Source organism: Pseudorca crassidens, chromosome 1 (genome assembly GCF_039906515.1).
Source record: "Pseudorca crassidens isolate mPseCra1 chromosome 1, mPseCra1.hap1, whole genome shotgun sequence".
Classification (NCBI taxonomy): Eukaryota; Metazoa; Chordata; class Mammalia; order Artiodactyla; family Delphinidae; genus Pseudorca; species Pseudorca crassidens.
The window spans coordinates 31760235-31781940 of record NC_090296.1 but is presented as its reverse complement, the minus strand read 5'-3'; the positions used below and the strand labels follow the sequence as shown (position 1 = coordinate 31781940).

The 21706-nt window shown below is 36.2% G+C and overlaps 1 protein-coding gene across 6 annotated transcripts in view; it reads left to right on the top strand.

The window, feature by feature from the left end:
- Positions 1-21706, top strand: part of PCNX1 (pecanex 1) — a 171087-nt gene that overhangs the window by 96600 nt on the left and 52781 nt on the right. For all 6 annotated transcript variants that reach the window (XR_010942113.1, XM_067731811.1, XM_067731819.1 and 3 more), the window contains 8 exons: positions 136-289; positions 8137-8169; positions 9721-9892; positions 10417-10527; positions 12605-12696; positions 19184-19293; positions 19711-19816; positions 21559-21651. Coding sequence is in view for 5 of the 6 variants with exons in the window: in XM_067731811.1 (XP_067587912.1) it covers positions 136-289; positions 8137-8169; positions 9721-9892; positions 10417-10527; positions 12605-12696; positions 19184-19293; positions 19711-19816; positions 21559-21651 (871 nt within the window). In the remaining variant the exon portion in view is untranslated. The remainder of the gene's footprint in view (positions 1-135; positions 290-8136; positions 8170-9720; positions 9893-10416; positions 10528-12604; positions 12697-19183; positions 19294-19710; positions 19817-21558; positions 21652-21706) is intronic.

Sequence of the window (21706 nt, the reverse complement as noted above, 5' to 3'; positions counted from 1 at the left end):
ACCTTGTTCAAACCCAGTACTAAAAAAAATCTTAACAAGTATAGTATGAACTTCATATTGATGTCTTCCCTTTTTGCACTCTGATTAATTTCTTGTAATGATGATATACTTACTCATAAATTTTTCTGTCTACAGAAATCGTGAGATCCTGGAAAATGTGTTAGCTGTCATCTTGGCTATTCTTGTGGCTTTTTTGGGATCTATTCTTCTCATACAAGGCTTCTTCAGAGATATCTGGGTCTTCCAGTTCTGCCTGGTGATAGCCAGCTGTCAATATTCACTACTTAAGGTACCAGCATCTCCCTTCTCTTCAGACTTTAGCATCATAGTTATGTTAAAAAGCAGAAGGTTTTGTATCACTCATTGAATTATAGTAAGAATATAATTTTTAGATTTATTTTCCTTGGACGTTTACGTTAAGATTGGGAAAGGAACAAAAGGGACATGTAAACTTTAAAAAATAATGACATATGAATGAAGCTTCCTAAAAACTTTTTTTGTATTAAAATAAAAAAATAAGAATTCGAATTCTTTTTTTCTCTCTCTCTTTTTCTTTTCTTTTTTTGTTTTTTTTGGCCATGCCACATGGCTTTCTGGATATTAGTTCCCCAACCAGGGTTATAACCCAGACCCTGGCAATGGAAGTGTCAGGTCCTAACCACTGGACCGCTAGGGAATTCCCAAGAATTCGAGTTCTTGAAATTCATTTGATAAATTAAAAGAAAATGAAACTGTCCTACTCTCATATTTTAAGTCTTCTATTATGTAGGTGAAATTACTAAGATCCATCATTGGTAGATAGAATAATGGCAAAACTAGCATATACATTCTTTGTGGACACAGAGCAGAAGATCAGTGTCCCTTTGCTTTTGTTTAAATAATGGTTCTAAAATACCAAATGTTATCAATTTTAAGCTTTCCATAAATGGGAGAATCAAATACCAAATTTTTCACTTTCCATGCCACATCAGCGTGCCCTGGTAACATGGACTGTTTTCTTTCCTTTCTTAGCCAGTACTGGTTATTTGCCTGATACATACTCACATGCGGAACCCTCTCCCATCCTGAAGACTATTTGTTTAGTTCTGTTTATACCATCAGCTATCCTTTCTCTTTTCTCTCTCCATTTATAGACATCTGGAGTAAACCACCTTTGTCAACTGCTCCATTTCTTCAAGATCCATCCATACTCTTTTCCTCGTTACAGTATTGAAATTACAGTCTTTGTGGGCTAATAATCTCTAATTGCCAAATCTACGTTCTTAGTCTTCATTCTCTGTGAGTGCTGCATCATTTAAATACCTGTGAATACTTTCTTCCATTTTTGTGTTTTCCTCATTGCCGATCTGTTACTTTATACTACCCTCATGATTATGCTACTTTGCAAGTAACTTTATTTTCCTTTGTTGATGCCTCTTTGTTCTTTTGACTACCTCTTAATTTACAAGAACTCTCTAGGGTTTTATTTGGCCCTCTTTTCAGTTTGTAATTCCTTGCCAGTGAAGTCATCCTCTTTTATTACTTTGTTGCCCCTGCTGTATATGAATTATGTCCAGATTTATGGCACAGTCTTCACCTTTCTTGTAAGGTTTAGTCCTATATATCTGACAGGCAGCTGGGCACATTCTGAAAATGGCACATCATCATCTTCTGATATTTTCCTTTCCCAGTTCCTTTGCTTTTTCTTTTTTTTAACACCTTTTTTGGAGTATAATTCCTTTACAGTGTTGTGTTAGTTTCTGCTGTATAACAAAGTGAATCAGCTATACGCATATGTACATACCTTCCATCGTGCGTCTCCCTCCCATCCTCCTTATGCCACCCCTCTAGGTGGTCGCAAAGCACCGAGCTGATCTCCCTGTGCCATGCAGCTGCTTCCCACTAGCTATCTATTTTACATTTGGTAGTGTATATATGTCCATGCCACTCTCTGACTTCGTCCCAGCTTACCCTTCCCCCTCCTCGTGTCCTCAAGTCCATTCTCTACATCTGCGTCTTTATTCCTGTCCTGTCCCTAGGTTCCTCAGAAACTTTTTTTTTTTTTTTACATTCCATGTATATGTGTTAGCATATGATATTTGTTTTTCTCTTTCTGACTTACTTCACTCTGTATGACAGACTCTAGGTCCATCCACCTCACTACAAATAACTCAATTTTGTTTCTTTTTATGGCTGAGTAATATTCCATTGTATATATGTGCCACATCTTCTTTATCCATTCATCTCTTGATGGACACTTAGGTTGCTTCCATGTTCTGGCTATTGTAAATAGTGCTGCAATGAACATTGTGGTACATGACTCTTTTTGAATTATGGTTTTCTCAGGGTATATGCCCAGTAGTAGGATTGCTGGGTCATATGGTAGTTCTATTTTTAGTTTTATAAGGAACCTCCATACTGTTCTCCACAGTGGCTGTATCAGTTTACATTCCCACCAACAGTGCAGGAGGGTTCCCTTTTCCCCTCACCCTCTCCAGCATTTATCGTTTGTAGATTTTTTGATGATGGCCGATGCAAATGCAAAGGATTAATCTCCAAAATATACAAGCAGCTCATGCAGCTCAATATCAAAAAAACAAACAATCCAATCCAAAAATGGGCAGAAGACCTAAATAGACATTTCTCCAAAGAAGATATACAGATTGCCAACAAACACATGAAAGGATGCTCAACATCACTAATCATTAGAGAAATGCAAATCAAAACTACAATGAGGTTATCACATTGATAGGCGTATACTGAAGAATCCTTGCATTCCTGGAAAAACCCCACTTGATTATGGTGTATGGTCCTTTTAATGTGCTGTTGGATTCTGTTTGCTAGTATTTTGCTGAGGATATTTGTATCTGTGTTCATCAGAGATATTAGCCTGTAGTTTTCTTTTTTTGTGACACCTTTGTCTGGTTTTGGTATCAGGGTGATGGTGGCCTCATAAAATGAGTTTGGGAGTGTTCCTCCCTCTGCTATATTTTGGAAGAATTTGAGAAGGATAGGTGTTAGCTCTTCTCTAAATGTTTGATAGAATTCGCCTGTGAAGCCATCTGGTCCTGGGCTTCTGTTTGTTGGAAGATTTTTAATCACAGTTTCAATTTCAGTGCTTTTGATTGGTCTGCTTATATTTTCTGTTTCTTCCTGGTTCAGTCTCAGAATGTTGTGCTTTTCTAAGAATTTGTCCATTTCTTCCAGGTTGTCCATTTTATTGGCATAGAGTTGTTTGTAGTAATCTCTCATGATCCTTTGTATTTCTGCAGTGTCAGTTGTTACTTCTCCTATTTCATTTCAAATTCTATTGATTTCAGTCTTCTGCCTTTTTTTCTTGTTGAGTCTGGCTAATGGTTTACCAATTTTGTTTATCTTTTCAACAAACCACCTTTTAGTTTTATTGATCTTTGCTATTGTTTCCTTCATTTCTTTTCCATTTACTTCTCATCTGATCTTTATGATTTCTTTCCTTCTGCTAAATTTGGGGTGGTTTTGTTCTTTCTGTAATTGCTTCAGGTGTAAGGTTAGGTTGTTTATTTGAGGTGTTTCTTGTTTCTTGAGGTAGGATTGTATCGCTATAAACTTTCCTCTTAGAACTGCTTTTGCTGCATCCCATAGGTTTTGGGTCATCATGTTTTCATTGTCACTTGTTTCTAGGTATTTTTTGATTTCCTCTTTGATTTCTTCAGTGATCTCTTGGTTATTTAGTGCTGTATTGTTTAGCCTCCACCTGTTTGTGTTGTTTACAGTTTTTTTCCTGTAATTGATATCTAGTCTCATAACATTGTGGTTGGAAAAGATACTTGATATAATTTCAATTTGCTTAAATTTACCAAGGCTTGATTTGTGATCCAAGATATGGTCTATCCTGGAGAATGTTCCATGAGCACTTGAGAAGAAAGTGTATTCTGTTGTTTTTTTTGGATGGAATGTCCTATAAATATCAATTAAGTCCATCTTGTTTAATGTGTCATTTAAAGCCTGTGTTTCGTTATTTATTTTCATTTTGGATGATCTGGCCATTGGTGAAAGTGGGGTGTTAAAGTCTCCTCCAATTATTGTGTTACTGTCAATTTTTCCTTTTATAGCTGTTAGCATTTGCCTTATGTATTGCAGTGCTCCTATGTTGGGTGCCTAAATATTTACACTTGTTATATCTTCTCCTTTGATTGATCCCTTGATCATTATGTAGTGTCCTTCTTTGTCTCTTGTAATAGTCCTTATTTTAAAGTCTGTTTTGTCTGAAATGGGAATTGCTGCTCCAGCTTTGTTTTGATTTCCATTTGCATGGAATATCTTTTTCCATCCCCTCACTTTCAGTCTGTATGTGTCCCTAGGTCTGAAGTGAGTCTCTTGTAGACAGCATATGTACGGGTCTTGTTTTTGTATCCATTCAGCCAGGCTATGTCTTCGTTTGGAGCATTTAATCCATTTACATTTAAGGTAATTACCGATATGTATGTTCCTATTATCATTTTCTTAATTGTTTTGGGTTTGTTTTTGTAGGTCTTTTCCTTCTGTTGTTTTCCTGCCTAGAGAAGTTCCTTTAGCATTTGTTGTAAAGCTGGTTTGGTGGTGCTGAATTCTCTTAACTTTTGCTTACCTGTAAAGGATTTAATTTCTCAAACGAGTCTGAATGAGATCCTTCCTGGGTAGAGTAATCTTGCTTGTAGGTTTTTCCCTCTCATCACTTTAAATATGTCTTGCCACTTCCTTCTGGCTTGCAGAGTTTCTGCTGAAAAATCAGTTGTTGACCTTATGGGGATTCCCTTGTATGTTTTTTGTTGTTTTTCCCTTGCTGCTTTAATATTATTTCTTTGTATTTAATTTTTGATAGTTTGATTAATATGTGTCTCAGCGTGTTTCTCTTTGGGTTTATCTTGTATGGGACTCTCCTTGTTTGCTGGACTTGATTGACTCTTTCCTTTCCCATGTTATCGAAGTTTTCAACTATAATCTCTTCACATATTTTCTCAGACACTTTCTTTTTCTCTTCTTCTTCTGGGACCCCTATAATGTGAATGTTCGTGCGTTTAATGCTGTCCCAGAGGTCTCTGAGACTGTCCTCAATTCTTTTCCTTCTTTTTTCTTTATGCTGCTCCCTGGCAGTTATTTCCACCATTTTACCTTCCAGCTCACTTATCTGTTCTTCTGCCTCAGTTATTCTCTTATTCCTTCCAGAATATTTTTAATTTCGTTTATTGTGCTGTTCGTCGCTGTTTGTTTGCTCTTTGGTTCTTCTAATCCTGGTTAAATGTTTCTTGTGTTTTCTCCATTCTGTTGCCGAGATTTTGGATCATCTTTACTATCATTACTCTGAATTCTTTTTCACGTACGTTACCTATTTCATCTTCATGTACTTGGCCTTGTAGGTTTTTACGTTGCTCCTTCATCTGTAACATATTTTTTGTTGTTGTTGTTGTTGTTGTTGGGTGGTGCTGTATTCCTGTCTTACTGGTTGTTTGGCCTGAGACATCGAGCACTGGAGTTTGCAGGCAGTTGGCTAGAGCTGCGTCTTGATGCTGAGATGAGGACCTCTGGGAGACCTCACTCCGATTGATATTCCCTGGGGTCTGAGGTTCTCTGTTAGTGTGGTTTGGACTCAGAGCTCCCACCACAAGAGCTTGGACCCAACGTCTGGCCTGGGAGCCAAGATCCTGCAAAATTTGTGGCGTGGTGAAAAAAAGAGATAAAAAACAGGAAGAAAGAAAGAAAAAATAGGATCAGTACAATATCAAAGAATAAAAAACAAAATAAAATTAGAACGTTAAAAAATATATTAGGAAAAATAAAAGTATAATTGAAACAACTGCAACAGGGTAAAATAAAACCACAGCAGAAAAAAAGGGTGGAGGGTACAAGTGAAAAGGAGAGATCACTAACAAAGGATAAAGAATAAAATAAAATTAGGAAAATAAAAGATTTATTAGGAAAAATTAAAAAATCAACAACAATGAATCAACAAGGTAAAACAGAACCCTAATCTAAAAGAGGAAAAAAGAAAAGAAAAAAAAAAGCCTTGTCTATGGGGGTGGAGTTTAGTTGGGGGGTGGAACTTAGGCAGGGGTTGGGTTTAGGGTGGGGTGGGACATAGGCGGTTGGGGGAGATGATGTTTGAGCGTGGGGCGGGGCCTAGGCAGGGTGACGTTCAAGTGTGGGGCGGGGCCGCTGCTTAGCACCTGGCAGAAGGGGAGAGGCAGCATGTGGAAAGGACAGCTTCTGGAGAGTGGAGTTCCGGAGTTTGGAGGTAGGGCCCTGAGTGAGCGTGTGTGGGTGGGGTTTAGGCCCAGCTCGATGGAGGGGGTCTCCGAGTGTAGAGGTGGGGCACTGGGTGGGGGTGTTGGTGTGGGGCTTGGGCTCTGAATGGCAGGAGGGAGGCTCTGAGGGCAGAGGATTAGGTCCTGGAGCCCAACAGGCTTCCCAGTGCCTAAGTGGACAGGGAAAGCACTGGCCCCGTTCCCTTCTGTTCCTTCGTGTACCTCCCCCACCATCTCTCCCAGGGTCTCCCCCGTTGCTGCTGGACCCCTAACTGTGGGTGTGTCCTGCTGGGTGTAGGAACTCCTTACCTCCCCCAGACACCCCTCAGGGGTGCCAGTCCCAGAGGTCTGGCCTTTACTTTTGCTCCCCCTTCCCTCCCTCCCACTCCCTCAGGACCCACATGGCTGGAGGGGGCCTAGGTGGGCAGAGGATCAGGCCCGGCATCTCAACAGGTTTCTGGGGGTCCAAGTAGGCAGGGGAAAGCTGGCCATGCTCCCTTTTGATCCTCTGCCCTCCCAATGGTTCCCCAGTTTCCCCCTTTGGGCCTGGGATCCCTTCCCCTCCCCCAGCCACCCCTCAGGGGTGCCAGCCCCACCCTACCTCTACTTCTTCTCCCCCTTCACTCCCCCCACGTGCCACGTCCTACCCGGTCACTTGGGGTTCCTTCCGTCCCCTTAGGTGCCCTCCCCCGTGGGTGCCTGGCAGGTGCCCAGTTCTGAGGAGACGAGAATTCCGCTTCCTCCTAGTACGCCCTCTTGACTCTGCTCCAGTTCCTTTGCTTTTGATAGTTGTATACCAACCCAGATCTTAGAGCCTCTGCTCCTTCTTCTTCACCTCTAATGACAGTGACTAAGTCCTTCTGATTAAATTTGGTGATTCTGTGTTACAATTTCTGGCCTTTCTTCTTGCTTTTCATTTCAGTTCCCCTTAATCCATCCCTTTATTGCCCCAAGCCATTTAAATTCATTCCCTGGATCCAATGTCCCTTATCCTGTTAATTTTGTCCACTGCTTAATATGGTTAGATATGGAAAAGGCAAAGGATGACTGAGATTTTTAAAACTATTTCAGATTTTTAAAATCCAGTTGACTAGAAGAATAGTAATATCATAAACAGAAATAAGAAAGGCGGGAACAGAGCTTTAGGAGGATAGATGTTCGAATTGAAAGAGTTTAAAGATTGTCTGGTCTCGTATCCAGCCAGGGGCCACATGCCAAACTCAGTGAGTTTAGTCCAATGTAGACTTGTAGGATGGTGATAGACCATCCTAGTGAAACTGTTTGGTATGCTATTGAAAATGAACAGCAACTTTGGAGAAAAGTCATGATTTGGGAGGTAGCTGCACTATACATTTTGAACATTTTTATGGAAAGTTGTTAAGGTCTCTTAGAAGGATACAGCTTAACTAATTTGATGAGTTTGATGTGAAAATGTAGAGAATATATTTAACACAACTACCATTGAATTGTTTAGTAAGTTTGGAATTTGTGGGCAGAACTGGAATCCTTCTTTTAAGCTAACCCTTATTTTGTGCATTTCCTGAATGGAGTGATGTTGCCGTGAGAAAGCATTCTCCCTAAACTGTACTTAGGTGTTGGAATGAGCCAAGTAGTGGGATGGATCTGTCTGCTATATGCCACTTCAGAAACATTAAGCTAGATGCAGATTATTAATTAATCATAGTCAGTGTAAGAGTTAGGAAAGATTTGAGATGTTTTAATATCAGTGACCTCAGTATCTGGAGCTGATGTTTTGTCTTCTGTTGATGTTTCAACAGAATTAATGTAGGTCATTTCTTAGCTATGGGATATTTACTTGAAATTATTTTGGGCATTTTGGAAGTTAATGTAAAATTACCAGGTCTTCAGTAGTATAATCTGTCTGTTTCTTTTTTAGAGTGTCCAACCAGATTCTTCTTCTCCCAGACATGTAAGTCACTCTAATACACCTGTAACTTGTGTTTCCTTAACATTCCTCAAAGCCTTTTTTTGGTCATATGTCAGACTGAACTAAGATTTATGTTATTATTTTCTCACTGGCAGTAGAAAGTCCCTGATGGTGCATTTGTTCTTTTTAGCCTCCTTTAATCTAGAGCAGTTCCTCAGTATTTGTCTCACACAATATTGACATTTTTAATGGGTACAGGCCAGTAATTTTGTAGACAGACAATCTTCAATTTGACTTTGTCTGATATTTCTTCTTTATTAGATACAGGCTGTGCTTTTTTGGTAGGAATATTACAAAAATGCTGTGTTCTTCCTAACTCATCATATCCAGACGCACATAATGTCAATTTATACTTTTACTGGTGATGTTAACTTTGATTTTTTGGCTAAGGGTAGTGTATGCAGTGTTTTTGAAACACTGCAATGTTAACATTTTGGGCTGGATAATTCTTTGTTGAAAGTTGGGGGTGGGGAGGATCTGTCCTGTGCATTGTAGGCTGTTTAGCATTATCTCTGACTTCTACCCATTAGATGCCAATAGCACCCTCACCCCAACTGTGACAACCACAATGTCTTCAGACATTGCCATATGTTCCCTGGGGGGCAAGGGGTTCTCCCTTGAGAACCAATACTCTACTGAAATGTTACCATTTTTCTCTTGTAGTTAATAAGTATATCATAGGAGATACTTTGAGATTGTGTATATGTCCTGTTGCCCTGCAAACTCTGCCCAGTTGTTTTTAGTATCTATTGATGTTTCTTGCCTGAATCAGTTATCATTTGATGGTTGCCAAATAGTGATTTTTTTAGTTCCATCAGACCTTCTACATTTATAAGTTGACTTTTTACTGTAAGAACTTTCCCTTTTTGTTTGTATTGGTGTGGATTCATGGATTCTTATTTTATTAAATGGACAGTAATGTTACTATCATTATTTTGATGCTCAAATTGTTCCTGATTTGGCCATTGGGAGCCCATCAAGCTGCCTTCTGTGTCCTTTTGACATACCTTCATCATTTTAAAAGTACTTTCTTCCTTTTGGGCACAATTATTTGTTCCAAGCTCATCTTATACTTTCCCGACCCTAGCCTGAAACCAGCCTTTTCTCTGTGGATCCTTAGTTCTTTTTAGTGGATAATGTTATTTATAAACTAAGAGCTGGATGCTAGTAATCTTTATTACTAGAATGTCATTGCTTCTAGGTCCTCTCAGTGGATAAAGCTAGAAAAATACATGTATACACTTAACATACACACATACATGTATATACACACATTTATTCTTATACCTATCTATTTATATGCATATTAAAAATACTGAGTTCATACTGAGACTTAATTTCAATCAATTATCATGGGGTTTATTCTGTTCTTCCTCCTATCCTTATTTGTAATTCCCTTCTGCCACAGTCAGAAATCTGGCCTCCATATGGAAGCATTTTGAATCCTTAGAATATAAGCCATCAAAGATCTCAGTAGCTAGTTGTGACACTTCAAATTAAATAAACTGACTTCTTTTTTAATATCATTTTCAGGGTCATAATCGTATCATTGCCTACAGTAGACCAGTTTATTTCTGTTTGTGTTGTGGTCTTATTTGGCTCTTGGATTATGGTAGTAGAAACCTTACTACAACCAAGTTCAAATTATACGGAATAACTTTCACCAATCCGCTGGTGCTTGTATCAGCCAGGGATTTAGTTATAGGTGAGTCATCTTTAAAGTATCTTAGATATTAATGTTAATTTATTTGTATACAAACCATTCACTGATAAATAGATCAATTATATAGATAAAAATAGTTTTACTGGGTTTATTTTGCTGTTTATTGCCATCCTCTCAGTGAGGAACAAAACTATAGGGCTGTTAGGAATGAAAAAAGCTAATGATGAACAAATATTATGGTAATTCTTCTGTTGTTGAAGCAGATGGAATGAAAGATTTCCTTTGGATCTCAGGTTCCTATTATGTGAAAACAGTTGAATTAATTTTAAAAGCTGTTGTTTATAGTTGGAAAGATTATTTAATATTCAGGCAGTTATCTAGAGAGAAATAATTTAAAATGGTATATTTTAAGAAATTTGGTTTGTAGTTTTAAGCAACTTTAAGAAACTAGCGTAGTAATTTATATTAATTTTGGGTTTCTTTTTATCATTTATTTTATGATCTTAGATGAACAAAAGGATGGATGTGATATACTGTTTTTAACTTGCTTTTCTTTCCTTCTATAGTGTTTACACTCTGTTTCCCAATAGTATTTTTCATTGGTCTCCTGCCTCAGGTGAATACATTTGTAATGTACCTTTGTGAACAATTGGATATCCATATCTTTGGTGGTAATGGTGAGTATTTCTTTATAAAAATTACAGTTTACAGTATTACTTTTACAGATCACTAAGTAATAAACTGAACATTAAATTACTTTTCCGGTTTTTATTTTAGAATTGTAATTAGAAAGAAAAAGGCACTTATTTAATAATTACAGACAGAACAGGAATTAATTTGTAGATAGGAAAAAATAGTCAAGGCTGCTACTTTAGGGAAAGATCCAGGGATAATGGAGTTGATTTGTAAGTGGTAAAATACTGTCATCTTAAAGTAAAAGTTATAGTGAGTTTACATGGAACCTGAATAGACTTAACGAAATATTTATAGAAGATCAAATAGATTGAGCTCTGATACATGGCATTATATTTAGATTTTGAACTAGTGTATGCATTTGATAGTCTATATATTTGGTTTCAGAGCTTTATTTTATCTTTAGAATGGGAACACCAAAACCAGAATGCTTTTAGTAAAAGCATTTTACTGAATAAAATTTTTAGAAATATCTCTGTTTTTAGAGTAGGATATGTGGATATGAATTGATATTCTTAGAAATGTATTCCCTGTTACATGTACATTTTATTTTCAAAATAAGTAAGACTATACCAAAATTACCCTGGAATAATGTTTTACAGAACTTGAAAATTACACTTTGGGCAGCCACCATGGTTAAAATATACCCTTATTTATAAAGTTTAACCATCTAACATCTTATTGAAAGATGAGTGTACAACTATAGAAAAAAATATGAAAGGGAAAGAAATGACTGAACTTTATAGTTTATTTCTATCTATACTTCACATTTGCAGTCCACATCTTCCAAGTATATGCATTGAAATTATCTCTACTGATAAAATGTTGATATTATGGTTTAAATTTTAAATAGAAGCTAAGCTTCTTCTATGTCACTATGTATCTAGAGCATTTTTATTGTTTTGAAAATTTGAAGGGGTGTGAATTAAGACTGGGCTGGGCTTCAGCATAGCTTAATGGGTAGAAAACAATTTCAGTATTTAGGGGACTATTATAGGTGCTATATTAATCTAAATACTATGCAGAAGGTTTAGTGTAGGTAATTTATAATAGTGGGCTTTGTCATAATTTACAAACTTGTGCAAGGTGTTAGGTTTTTAATATCTCCTAAAGAAAAATTTTTCTTGTAGAGTTCTTTTATGGTCACCATATAAAATTACTATTAAAGTCTGTTATCTTAGCCATCCTCTATTCCTTATTATTAGTAATCCCGTTAGATCTATTTTTTTTGTTATTGTTAGCAGTTAGATCATTACTCTTTTGTGAGAATTGATTAACACATGGGAATATACATTTATTTCTGTGGGTAACACAAGTTCTGTTTACATAGACAGTCTACATAATACATTTCTAGCTTCTTTTCAGGCTCTGCAAGCTTCGTTTTCCCATACTTTTATAAATAATAAGATATATTCTTGAAGCATAATATAGGTACAGTTTTTTTCTGCTGTAGATAAATGTTTATTACTTCCAAGGGGAATATATTTTACCTTGTATCAGAAATTGTTGATAGTAAACCTTTGTCGTTTCAATTTTTTTTTATATAAATTTATTTATTTTATTTTTGGCTGCGCTGGGTCTTCGTTGCTGCGCGCGGGCTTTCTCTAGTTGTGGTGAGCGGGGGCTACTTTTCGTTGTGGTGCGCGTGCTTCTCATTGCGGTGGCTTCTCTTGTTGTGGAGCATGGGCTCTAGGCACATGGGCTTCAGTAGTTGTGGCACGCGGGCTCAGTAGTTGTGGCTCGCGGGCTCTAGAGCGCAGGCTCAGTAGTTGTGGCACATGGGCTTAGTTGCTCCGTGGCATGTGGGGTCTTCCCGAACCAAGGCTCGAACCCGTGTCTGCTGCATTGGCAGGCGGAATCTTAACCACTGTGCCACCAGGAAAGTCCTCAGAATTTTTTGAAAGGATAGGATGAAGAAACTGAAGTTTTATAAATCAAACAAGTAGATATTTAGTTATAGTTAATAGCATACCATTTTAAATACTTTTCAGTGACCTTTTAAAGTATGTTTTCTCCATAAATGTTTATAAATGTTGATTTCATTTTCCCTTTCCTGTCTAGCCACTACAAGCCTGCTTGCAGCACTTTACAGTTTCATCTGTAGCATTGTGGCAGTAGCCTTACTATACGGATTGTGTTACGGCGCCTTAAAGGTGAGCAATACATGTAGTATGTTGTGTCTTTAAGGCTACTTTTCTATATTAAGATTGTTTTAAATTAACTAATGAGTTTTTTCCTGGTATCTCTTCAGCATTAATTTTCATGGTCTTCCTATGTTGAGCATTATTCTTATTCTCATTTAGTTTGAATTTGAAAGCAATTTCATAGTTAATCATTACTAAAGGAAAATCCTTTTCCATGTAGTAATCATAGGTTAATATTAGAAACAGATTAGTAAAAACTCGGCTGGTCTGGGATAGAGGTGGGCATAGTAATAACAGAATATGAAATTAATTTTAGGTTTCTACTTAAGAATATATGTAACTACTCTTCACATCAAGATTTTTTAAAACTTAGGAGAAGTTGTTCAAGGACTGCAATTTAAAATACAGTCTAGCAAAAATTAACACACTGAAATTTAATGTCATTATTGGTTTAGAAGAATCTGGACGAGCCTTATTAGTTCCATCTTAAAACAATTGTCACCAAATTATAACTGTAAAAATTTTAGATTTCTCATAAACAGCTCTCAGCTCCTGGTATTTTATTTGTTTATGATTAATACAAGATAATCAGAGAACGATGGGGTTGAAAGGGCTATGAAAAGTGACTCATAGCATCCTTCCTTGCTTCACTTATTCAGTAGCATTTACTGTGCTTACTGTGTGCCTAGTTCTGCTTTTAATTTGCCTATATGTTAACTGTGATTAACAAGTCAGTCGATGCTCTTAATAGAGGGTGATGAAGGCTGTGAAAACAGAGTGTTACAGGTATACGAATTAAGATATTACCCTGTTCAGCCTAAAGGGATTAAAGATGATTTTCCTAGGGGGTGGTTTTTTAACCAAAATTTGAAGAACAATAGGAAATAGCTAGTTGAAACAAGGGATGAAGAGCCATGGAGTTGTAAAGAAAGTGTGTTATGTACAGGAAACAGCAAATAATTTGGAATTGCTGGAAATTTGGGTACATGAGGAAAGATGGCCTACAGTAAGGCTGGAAAGGTAAGCAACGGCTGGATTATGAAATATCTTTTATCCTGAACGTATTGGGTGGAGATGGAAGACCACCAAATATTCGAGGTAAGGCAAGGAAATGATCAGTGTTGCATTTTAGAAAGATTACTTGGTCCCCAGTGTGAAGGAGACTGAAATATAAGCAGGAAGTATCAGAAGTAGGGTGACTCTTGTGCTGCCGTCTTAATTATAAGGGACTTAATGAAAATTGGATTCAGTGAATATATTTGGGAACTCTGTGGATGAAAAGAGCCAGAGTAGGATCCAGGATGACTTCTGGGTAGGGGCTGGCTTGAACATCTGGTTAGATGGTGATATTAATGCACATGATTGGAAATCTTTGAGTTTACTGGGGAAGGTGATTGTTTACATTTGGACACTTTTATTTGTTGGCATTAATGGGGTATCCAGAGATACATAGTGGGTAGTTATTTGCAGTAATGATGAAAAGATTTAGAATTCATCAACAAAGTATAAGAAAAAGACTGCTAGCCTGGGTTGGCAGGATGCAGATAGAACACTGGGAAATGCCAATATTTAAGCAGTAGATGGAACAGAATCCAACAAAGGAAACTTCAGAAGCAATACAGTGTGAAAAAAAATTTATTGAATTTGGCAGTTAATAGGATATTGGTGACTTTAACAAAACAGCTTTTTTGGTGTTTTGGCTGAGGAAGCTAGATTAATATAAGTTTAGGTCTGTATAGATATTAAGGAAACGTATTCTACTCTCTCTAGAATATAGTCAGGAAACCTGTGCACACGATGAGGATTGTTTTCTGGGTTTTGTTTTTTAAAAAAGATCTGAGCCTTGATTGCATTTAAAATGGGAGATGGAAAATTGATCAGAGAGGGAGATACTTGATGACATTAAGCCCAGGAAGGAACTGGAGGTAATGAGATCCAAATCCAAGCTTCTCCCAGCTACACTACCTATAAACCATCCTGGTATAAAGGTTTTAGATCTATGTTTGGAGAACATGTTTTGGAAAGTGGGTCATTATTTGAAAGTTGCAGTCATAGAAGTTAACAATGCAGTAGGTTTTCTAATTTTCTAAAGGCCTATTTAACTATAATTACATAGCAGAAGAGCAGCAATTGTAAAACTGCCAGCTAGAAACTTGTGTCCTAAGACAGGCAGGGGGATATGTTTTTATTTTCCTTCCTTCTTGGCCATGGCATTTACATTAGACTATTTTAGTTTTAGGCATTCCCCATTGTAATAGAATAAATGTGCAGATGTACTTATATAAATGAGCAAAGACTATGTGCAGAGATTTCATCATAGCAGTGTTTGTAACAGCAAAAACTGTAAACGACCTAGTATTTGTTGTTTGTGACTGTTTAAATCAAATATGGTATAGCCTTACACTGGAATACTATACAGCCACGAAAAAGAATAAAAACAGACTTTAAAATTATTTATGTATCTATCTATCCTATTTATTTATTTATTTGGCTGCACTGGGTCTTAGTTGTGGCACACGGGATCTTCATTGCTGCATGTAGGATCTTCATTGTGGCATGCAGGATCTTTTAATTGCAGCATGTGAACTCCTAGTTCAGTCCTAGACTAGTCAGAGTCTTAGCCACTGGACCACCAGGAAAGTCCCAAAATAGATTTTTTATCTGCAAATGTGGAATGATTTCCAAGACATACAACTTGTTTCTTTTTTATCAAGCTGTATTGAAATGTAATTGACAAAAATGTAAGATATTTAAAGTGTACAGCATGAGGATTTGATATACGTATACATTGTGAAAGGATTCCTCCTGACAAGCTAACACATTTATCACCTCACATATTTACCTTTTTTTTTGGTGAGCACATTTAAATTCTACTCTTAGCAAATTTCAGTTCTACAATTCAGTGTTATCAACTATAGTCACTGTGTTACATATTAGCTCCTCAGAACTTATTCATCTTTTAAAAAAAATTTCTAAGTTTATTATTTTAATTTTTATTGAGGTATAATTGACATATACATTATATTAGTTTCAGCTAATGATTCAATATTTGTATATATTGCAAGACGAGCACCACAATAAATCCAGTTAACAGTTGTCACCATACATAGTTACAAATATTTTTTCTTGTGTTGAGAACTTTTAAGATGTGTTCTCTTAGCACCTTTTAAATATGCATACATTATTATTAACTGTAGTCACTGTGCTGTACGTTACCTCCCCAGAACTTATTTATCTTAAAACCGGAAGTTTGGGACTTCCCTGGTGGTCCCGTGGGTAAGACTCCACGCTCCCAATGCAGGGAACCCGGGTTCGATTCCTGGTCAGTGAACTAGATCCCACGTGCCGCAACTAAAAAAAGATCCCGCATGCTGCAACTAAGACCCGATGCAGCCAAATAAATAAATAAATAAATATTAAACAGAACTGGAAGTTTGTGCCTTTTGACCCTCTTTACCCATTTGCCCATGCCGTACCTAAACTTTATCTTATAACTGAAAGTTTGTACCCTTTTACCAACCTTTCCCTGTTTCCCCCACCTCCCAGTCCCTGACAACCACTTTTCTATTCTCTGTTTTTATGAGTTTGACGTTTCCCCCCCACATATAAGTGATAACGTGCAGTATTTGTCATTCTGTCTGGCTTATTTTACTTAGCATAATGCCCTCCAGTTTCATCCATGTTGTTGCAGGTGACAAAATTTCCTTTTTTTAAGCTTGAATAATATTCCTCTGTGTGTGTGTGTGTGTGTGTGTGTGTGTGTGTGTGTTTTAATATAAAGGAAGACAGTATGCCAAAAAATAGATGTTTCCTTTGTGCCTTTTTTAAAAAAAGCACACCTGATGGCTTGTGCATACATAGAGCATTTATGGAAGAATACACAAGAAATGGACGATAGAAGTTACTTCTGGACAGTTAGGCTCATTGGGGAACACTATTGCATGCCTTTAGGTATGGTTTAATTTTTTTATCTATTCACTAATGTAGACTTTTACATCTGTTATTTCTGCTTTATTTGTGTTTACGTTTTGTTTTTCCTTGAACTTTAAAGCTTATTAAAAGTTAACATTATTCCTCTAAGACAACTTTAGTACCTCCTGTTTTTTATGTATATACTTTCTAGATGCTTACATATTATTAAGAGATCGCCAGAATTTGGGCCATTATGTAATGAAGTGAAAACGTTCAGACCCAATACAGTGTGTAGAACAAATCCATCTTTTAATCATTGTATTGCATATTATTCTAAATTATTAATGTAAATAAAATAAGTCATTTTGAGACCAATTTAAGGATTTCTTTTTTTGTCTAAGAGCAACAAAAAGTAGTGTCAAGCATTTGTTAAATAAATGCAAGCATCTTTTGGGTTTTTTTCAGAACTTGTTTTGAGGCAAAATTTATACACAGTGAATTCCACCTATCTTAAGTACAGAATTTGATAAGTTGTGACAAATGCACATACCTGTGTAATATACACCCCTAGCAAGATACAAAATAGTGTCATCACCATCAGAAAGTTCCCTCTTGTTCCTTCCCAGTTGCTCTGCCCCAGCCGCTTTTATTTTATTATAGGTTTGCGGTGCTTGAGCTTCATAAAAATGGAATCATGCCATAGTTACTCTTTTGTAACTGATGTGTTTTGTTCATATTATGTTTTTGAGATTCATCTACATTATGTGTATCAGTAGTTTGTTCCTTTTTGTTGCAGAGAAGTATCCCATTTAGTTTTAAATCCTCCTTATTTCCATTGTATGAATATGTCACAGTTTATCTGCTGTCTTAGAGATGAACATCTGGGTTGTTTCTAATTTAGGGCTATTATGAATAAGGCTGCTATGAACGTTCTTGTGCAAGTCTTTTTTTGTGGATACATGTTTTCATGTTTCTTGGGTAGATAACTAAAACTGAATTGCCAGTTTTCCAGAGTGGTTGTACTGCACATCTTTTTTTCAGTTTTCATTTTTACCAGAGTTGGACATAGTTATCTTTTAAAGAGTCAAATATTTCTACAAGACTTAGTGCCAGGGACAGCAATCCCCTACCCCGTTATTTCTTCCTCAGAGTTAACCACTTTCAATTCTTTGAACTGATTCTTTTGGTATTTCCTTCCGTATCTCTAAGCAACTAACTTACACTTCTTGTATTTTGTCAAGGTTTAGGCATTATCCATGGACTGCACGTCATGGAATTGTAGGCTTAACTTTCTTTCACCTCTCCCCCCACATTTCTACTAGACGCAGCCTTCCTTGTCTCCCTCATACACCCGGTATGTTTACCTTACTATCACTGTGCAAATGCTATTCCTACATACATTTCGTTTTCTCCTTTACTTTGTTTTCTTATGTATTTATCTCTCTTTCATTCTCAAACTCTTCACATATCGTTTAACTTTCTTCTCAGTAAATTCAAACATATAAGGAAGTTCAGTTCCTGGCTCCACCACTTAACTGGACAAATTACTTAAACCATCTGTACATTAGTTTCCTCATCTATAAATTGGGGGGTAATAGTACATATCTCCAAGGATGATTGTAAGAATTTAGGAAGTACTTACAAGCTCTGAGAATGGGGCTCAGTACATAGTATGATACACGTAATACAATGATGATGATAAGATTTTGATGTAGCCATTAAAAAAAAAGGTCTCTGTTGTGATGTGGAGCAATTTCCAAGACTATTACTAAATGGGAAAAAAAAGCAGGCTGTATAATAAACTACTATTTGATTACCCACTCCGCCATTCTCTCCTCTTGAATCCCCAGAGAAAGACAAAGGCGCTTACCTCACAGGCCATACTTAAGTACTGTTAACTATTCCTTATAGCAGTGTTATCTACCCTATACCAAGTACTGTGCTAGTAGACTCCAGAGATACTGCAGTGAGCAAAGCAGACATGGCATATCCACATCCACATGTTTGGTTGGCCTTAGAAGCTAGCTTTGTATTATTTATTTCTGGGAATGTACAGTTTATTCACTCAAGAAACACTGATGCCTATTCAGTGCTCTGGAGGACATAATGGCATTTTATATGAGCAGAGGCATCCAGAAAGTAGCATACCAAATGTCAGCAGTTTGTTTTGCCTGAAGTGTTGTATCATGTATTACCTTTTCCTACTCCGTTATTATATATAACAGAAGTTTGCTACACCAAGTTATTTTGTTTTTCAAAAAAGAGAACGTAGTTTACTGTAAACTTAATACCACTTAAAATATGAAAGAAATTGACAGCAGCATGTATCAGAAACAAATGTATTATTCCTAGTGTATAATAGAGCTTTAGTACCAAAAGAAATCTGACAATGATCTAGCAGTTAGATTCTAGTTCATCAGAAAGTAATAAATCTAAGTTTATGTGGAATAAAATGCAATTAATAACATGTGAAAAGGTTTTGTTTAATTAAGTTATCTTTCTCCAAAATACTGACATAAAAGGATTATGTGATACGTTGTGAATTAGAAGCATATTGTTCTGTCAAACTTTTTTTCCCCAACAGGATTCTTGGGATGGGCAGCATATTCCAGTGCTTTTCTCCATATTTTGTGGTTTATTAGTGGCAGTATCCTATCATCTCAGTCGACAAAGCAGTGATCCATCTGTACTTTTGTAAGTGAGATTACTTGTTACTGAATTAAAGAAATTTAAATAAGTTGGCATTTCTTTCAAATTTAACTTCCAAAATCTGTTTTTCCAATGCCTTGTCAAAGTGCTATTGACTTATCTATATTTGATTTCAAAATATATTAACTTTGGGTCATTCTGATTACCATTGGCTGAAAGTATTTGTTAGCTTTTTCTCTCCTAAGATTTAAAACTATATTTTCATAAAAATATTCTTATTGTATGCTTATTTATGGCATCTAAAACTTTTTAGAATTTATGGCAACTTAAACTTAAGCTTAACGAGTAAATATACTTGGATCACTTCATTTTCTATCATAAACTTTATTTGCCATTTGAAGTACTGGTTTTTAGGTTATAAATATATTTTTAAATTATTTTCTCTCTTTTTTTAATGTAAAGCTCTTTGGTGCAATCCAAGATTTTTCCAAAAACAGAAGAGAAAAATCCAGAAGACCCGTTGTCTGAAGTAAAAGATCCACTGCCTGAAAAACTTAGAAATTCTGTTGTAAGTTTTAGCTTTTTAAAATCACCTGAAAGACTTCAATTTTATATAGTTCAATTGAACTATATAAAACACTGAACACTATAAACACTGAACTATATAAAACAACGAACACTTTTTGAGGTAACACAATTTTAGTAACTGGGGAAAAATACATATATAGTTGTACATGGTTGGTGGTTTTTATTTCAAATTTTAACATGTAAGAAATGCTCATTCCTCAAAGTTTGTTTCAATGTAGAACAGTATGCTAAATATTTATTTTTAGATAAGGTGAGATTAAGTGATTTCATTGTTTATAGAATTCTTAATCCTATTGAATTTAAACTAGGATTTGAAAGGTGAATATTAACATAAATTAGATTTATTTTGTTGTTATTTTTGTTGATAAAAACTTTGTCTTTATAAGTCATCTGCTGGTCTTTTAGTGTGTTTTATTTTTCAAGGGTAAGTGTGTGTGTATGTTTATTTTCCAGGTTGAAGGAGAGAACAATAACCTGTACTAATTTCATATACTCAAGCAGATGTAGTAATTTAAAAATTTTTAATGTTACCTGCATTCTTTCAGTTATTACTTAAAAAATGAATTCTACAGATTCATATCTGCCATATGGAACAAAACATAAAACATTTTTTTCCTAAGTTATTTTACATATTTCCATTTATGAAAGACTGAATTTATATAGGTCTTGAATTAGACTAATATTTACCTTCACTGAACTTAAGCTGTTCATATATTCTTCAGAAAACTTTAGGAAAATACAAAACTGCCTCAAGATATAATTTAAAGAGTTTTTTCTGACTTTAGTTTTCATGTTAGCAAAGGACATTTCATGTTAAGTATAATAGGATATTTCTGAATGTATTAGCTTAAAAGCATAAATCTGTGGGTCAGTTGATGACCAAAGATATCAAGAGGTTTCTGGTTTTCACTGCAACCACTAAAAGGACCAAAAGTCAGTAAGTAGGGACTTCTCTGGTGGCGCAGTGGTTAAGCATCCACCTGCCAATGCAGGGGACATGGGTTTGAGCCCTGGTCCAGGAAGATCCCACATGCCGCGGAGGAACTAAGCCCGTGCGTCACAACTACTGAGCCTGCGCTCTAGAGCCCGCGAGCCACAACTACTGAAGCCCACGTGCCTAGAGCCCATGCTCTGCAACAAGAGAAGCCACCGCAATGAGAAGCCCACGCACTCGCCACAAAGAGTAGTCCCCGCTCCCCCCAACTAGAGAAAGCCCGCGCGCAGCAATGAAGAGCCAACGCAGACAAAAATAAATAAATAAATAAATTTTTTTTTAAAAAAAAACAAGATTCAATAAGTAAAACAGGACATATGCATGCAGTTTCAACATTTCAGAAGGCCAATGAAAATATAACTTTGTTATCCAAAAGGATATACCCTATAAAAGAACTTAAATATCTCATTTCTTTTTCCTGTATGTAAAGCTTACAGACCAATGGGGGGAAAATCTTCATTCTAAAAGGCTTTGTTACGATATGTTTACTGTGTGTGGAACTAGTTAAGCTTAGTTTAATTTCCTTGGCATTGCAGTATCAAACCAAAATATGAGGAAACTGAGGAAGAAAATAAGACTTATTGTAGTTAATTATTATGTGTAAGAAATACCTAGAAGTGCTACAGAATAGGATCAATGAAAATTTATTTCTTAAGCTTGGCCACTTGGGAGGAAAGATTTTGTTTAAATTTTTGTGTAATGTTAGATAATTCTGTTTTGTTCCACAGAGCGAGCGTTTACAGTCTGACCTAGTAGTGTGCATTGTAATTGGTGTGCTGTATTTTGCTATTCATGTAAGCACAGTGTTCACAGTATTGCAGGTAAGGAATCATTTTATTCTTTTCACTCGGGGAAAATAACTTTGGATTCACTTCT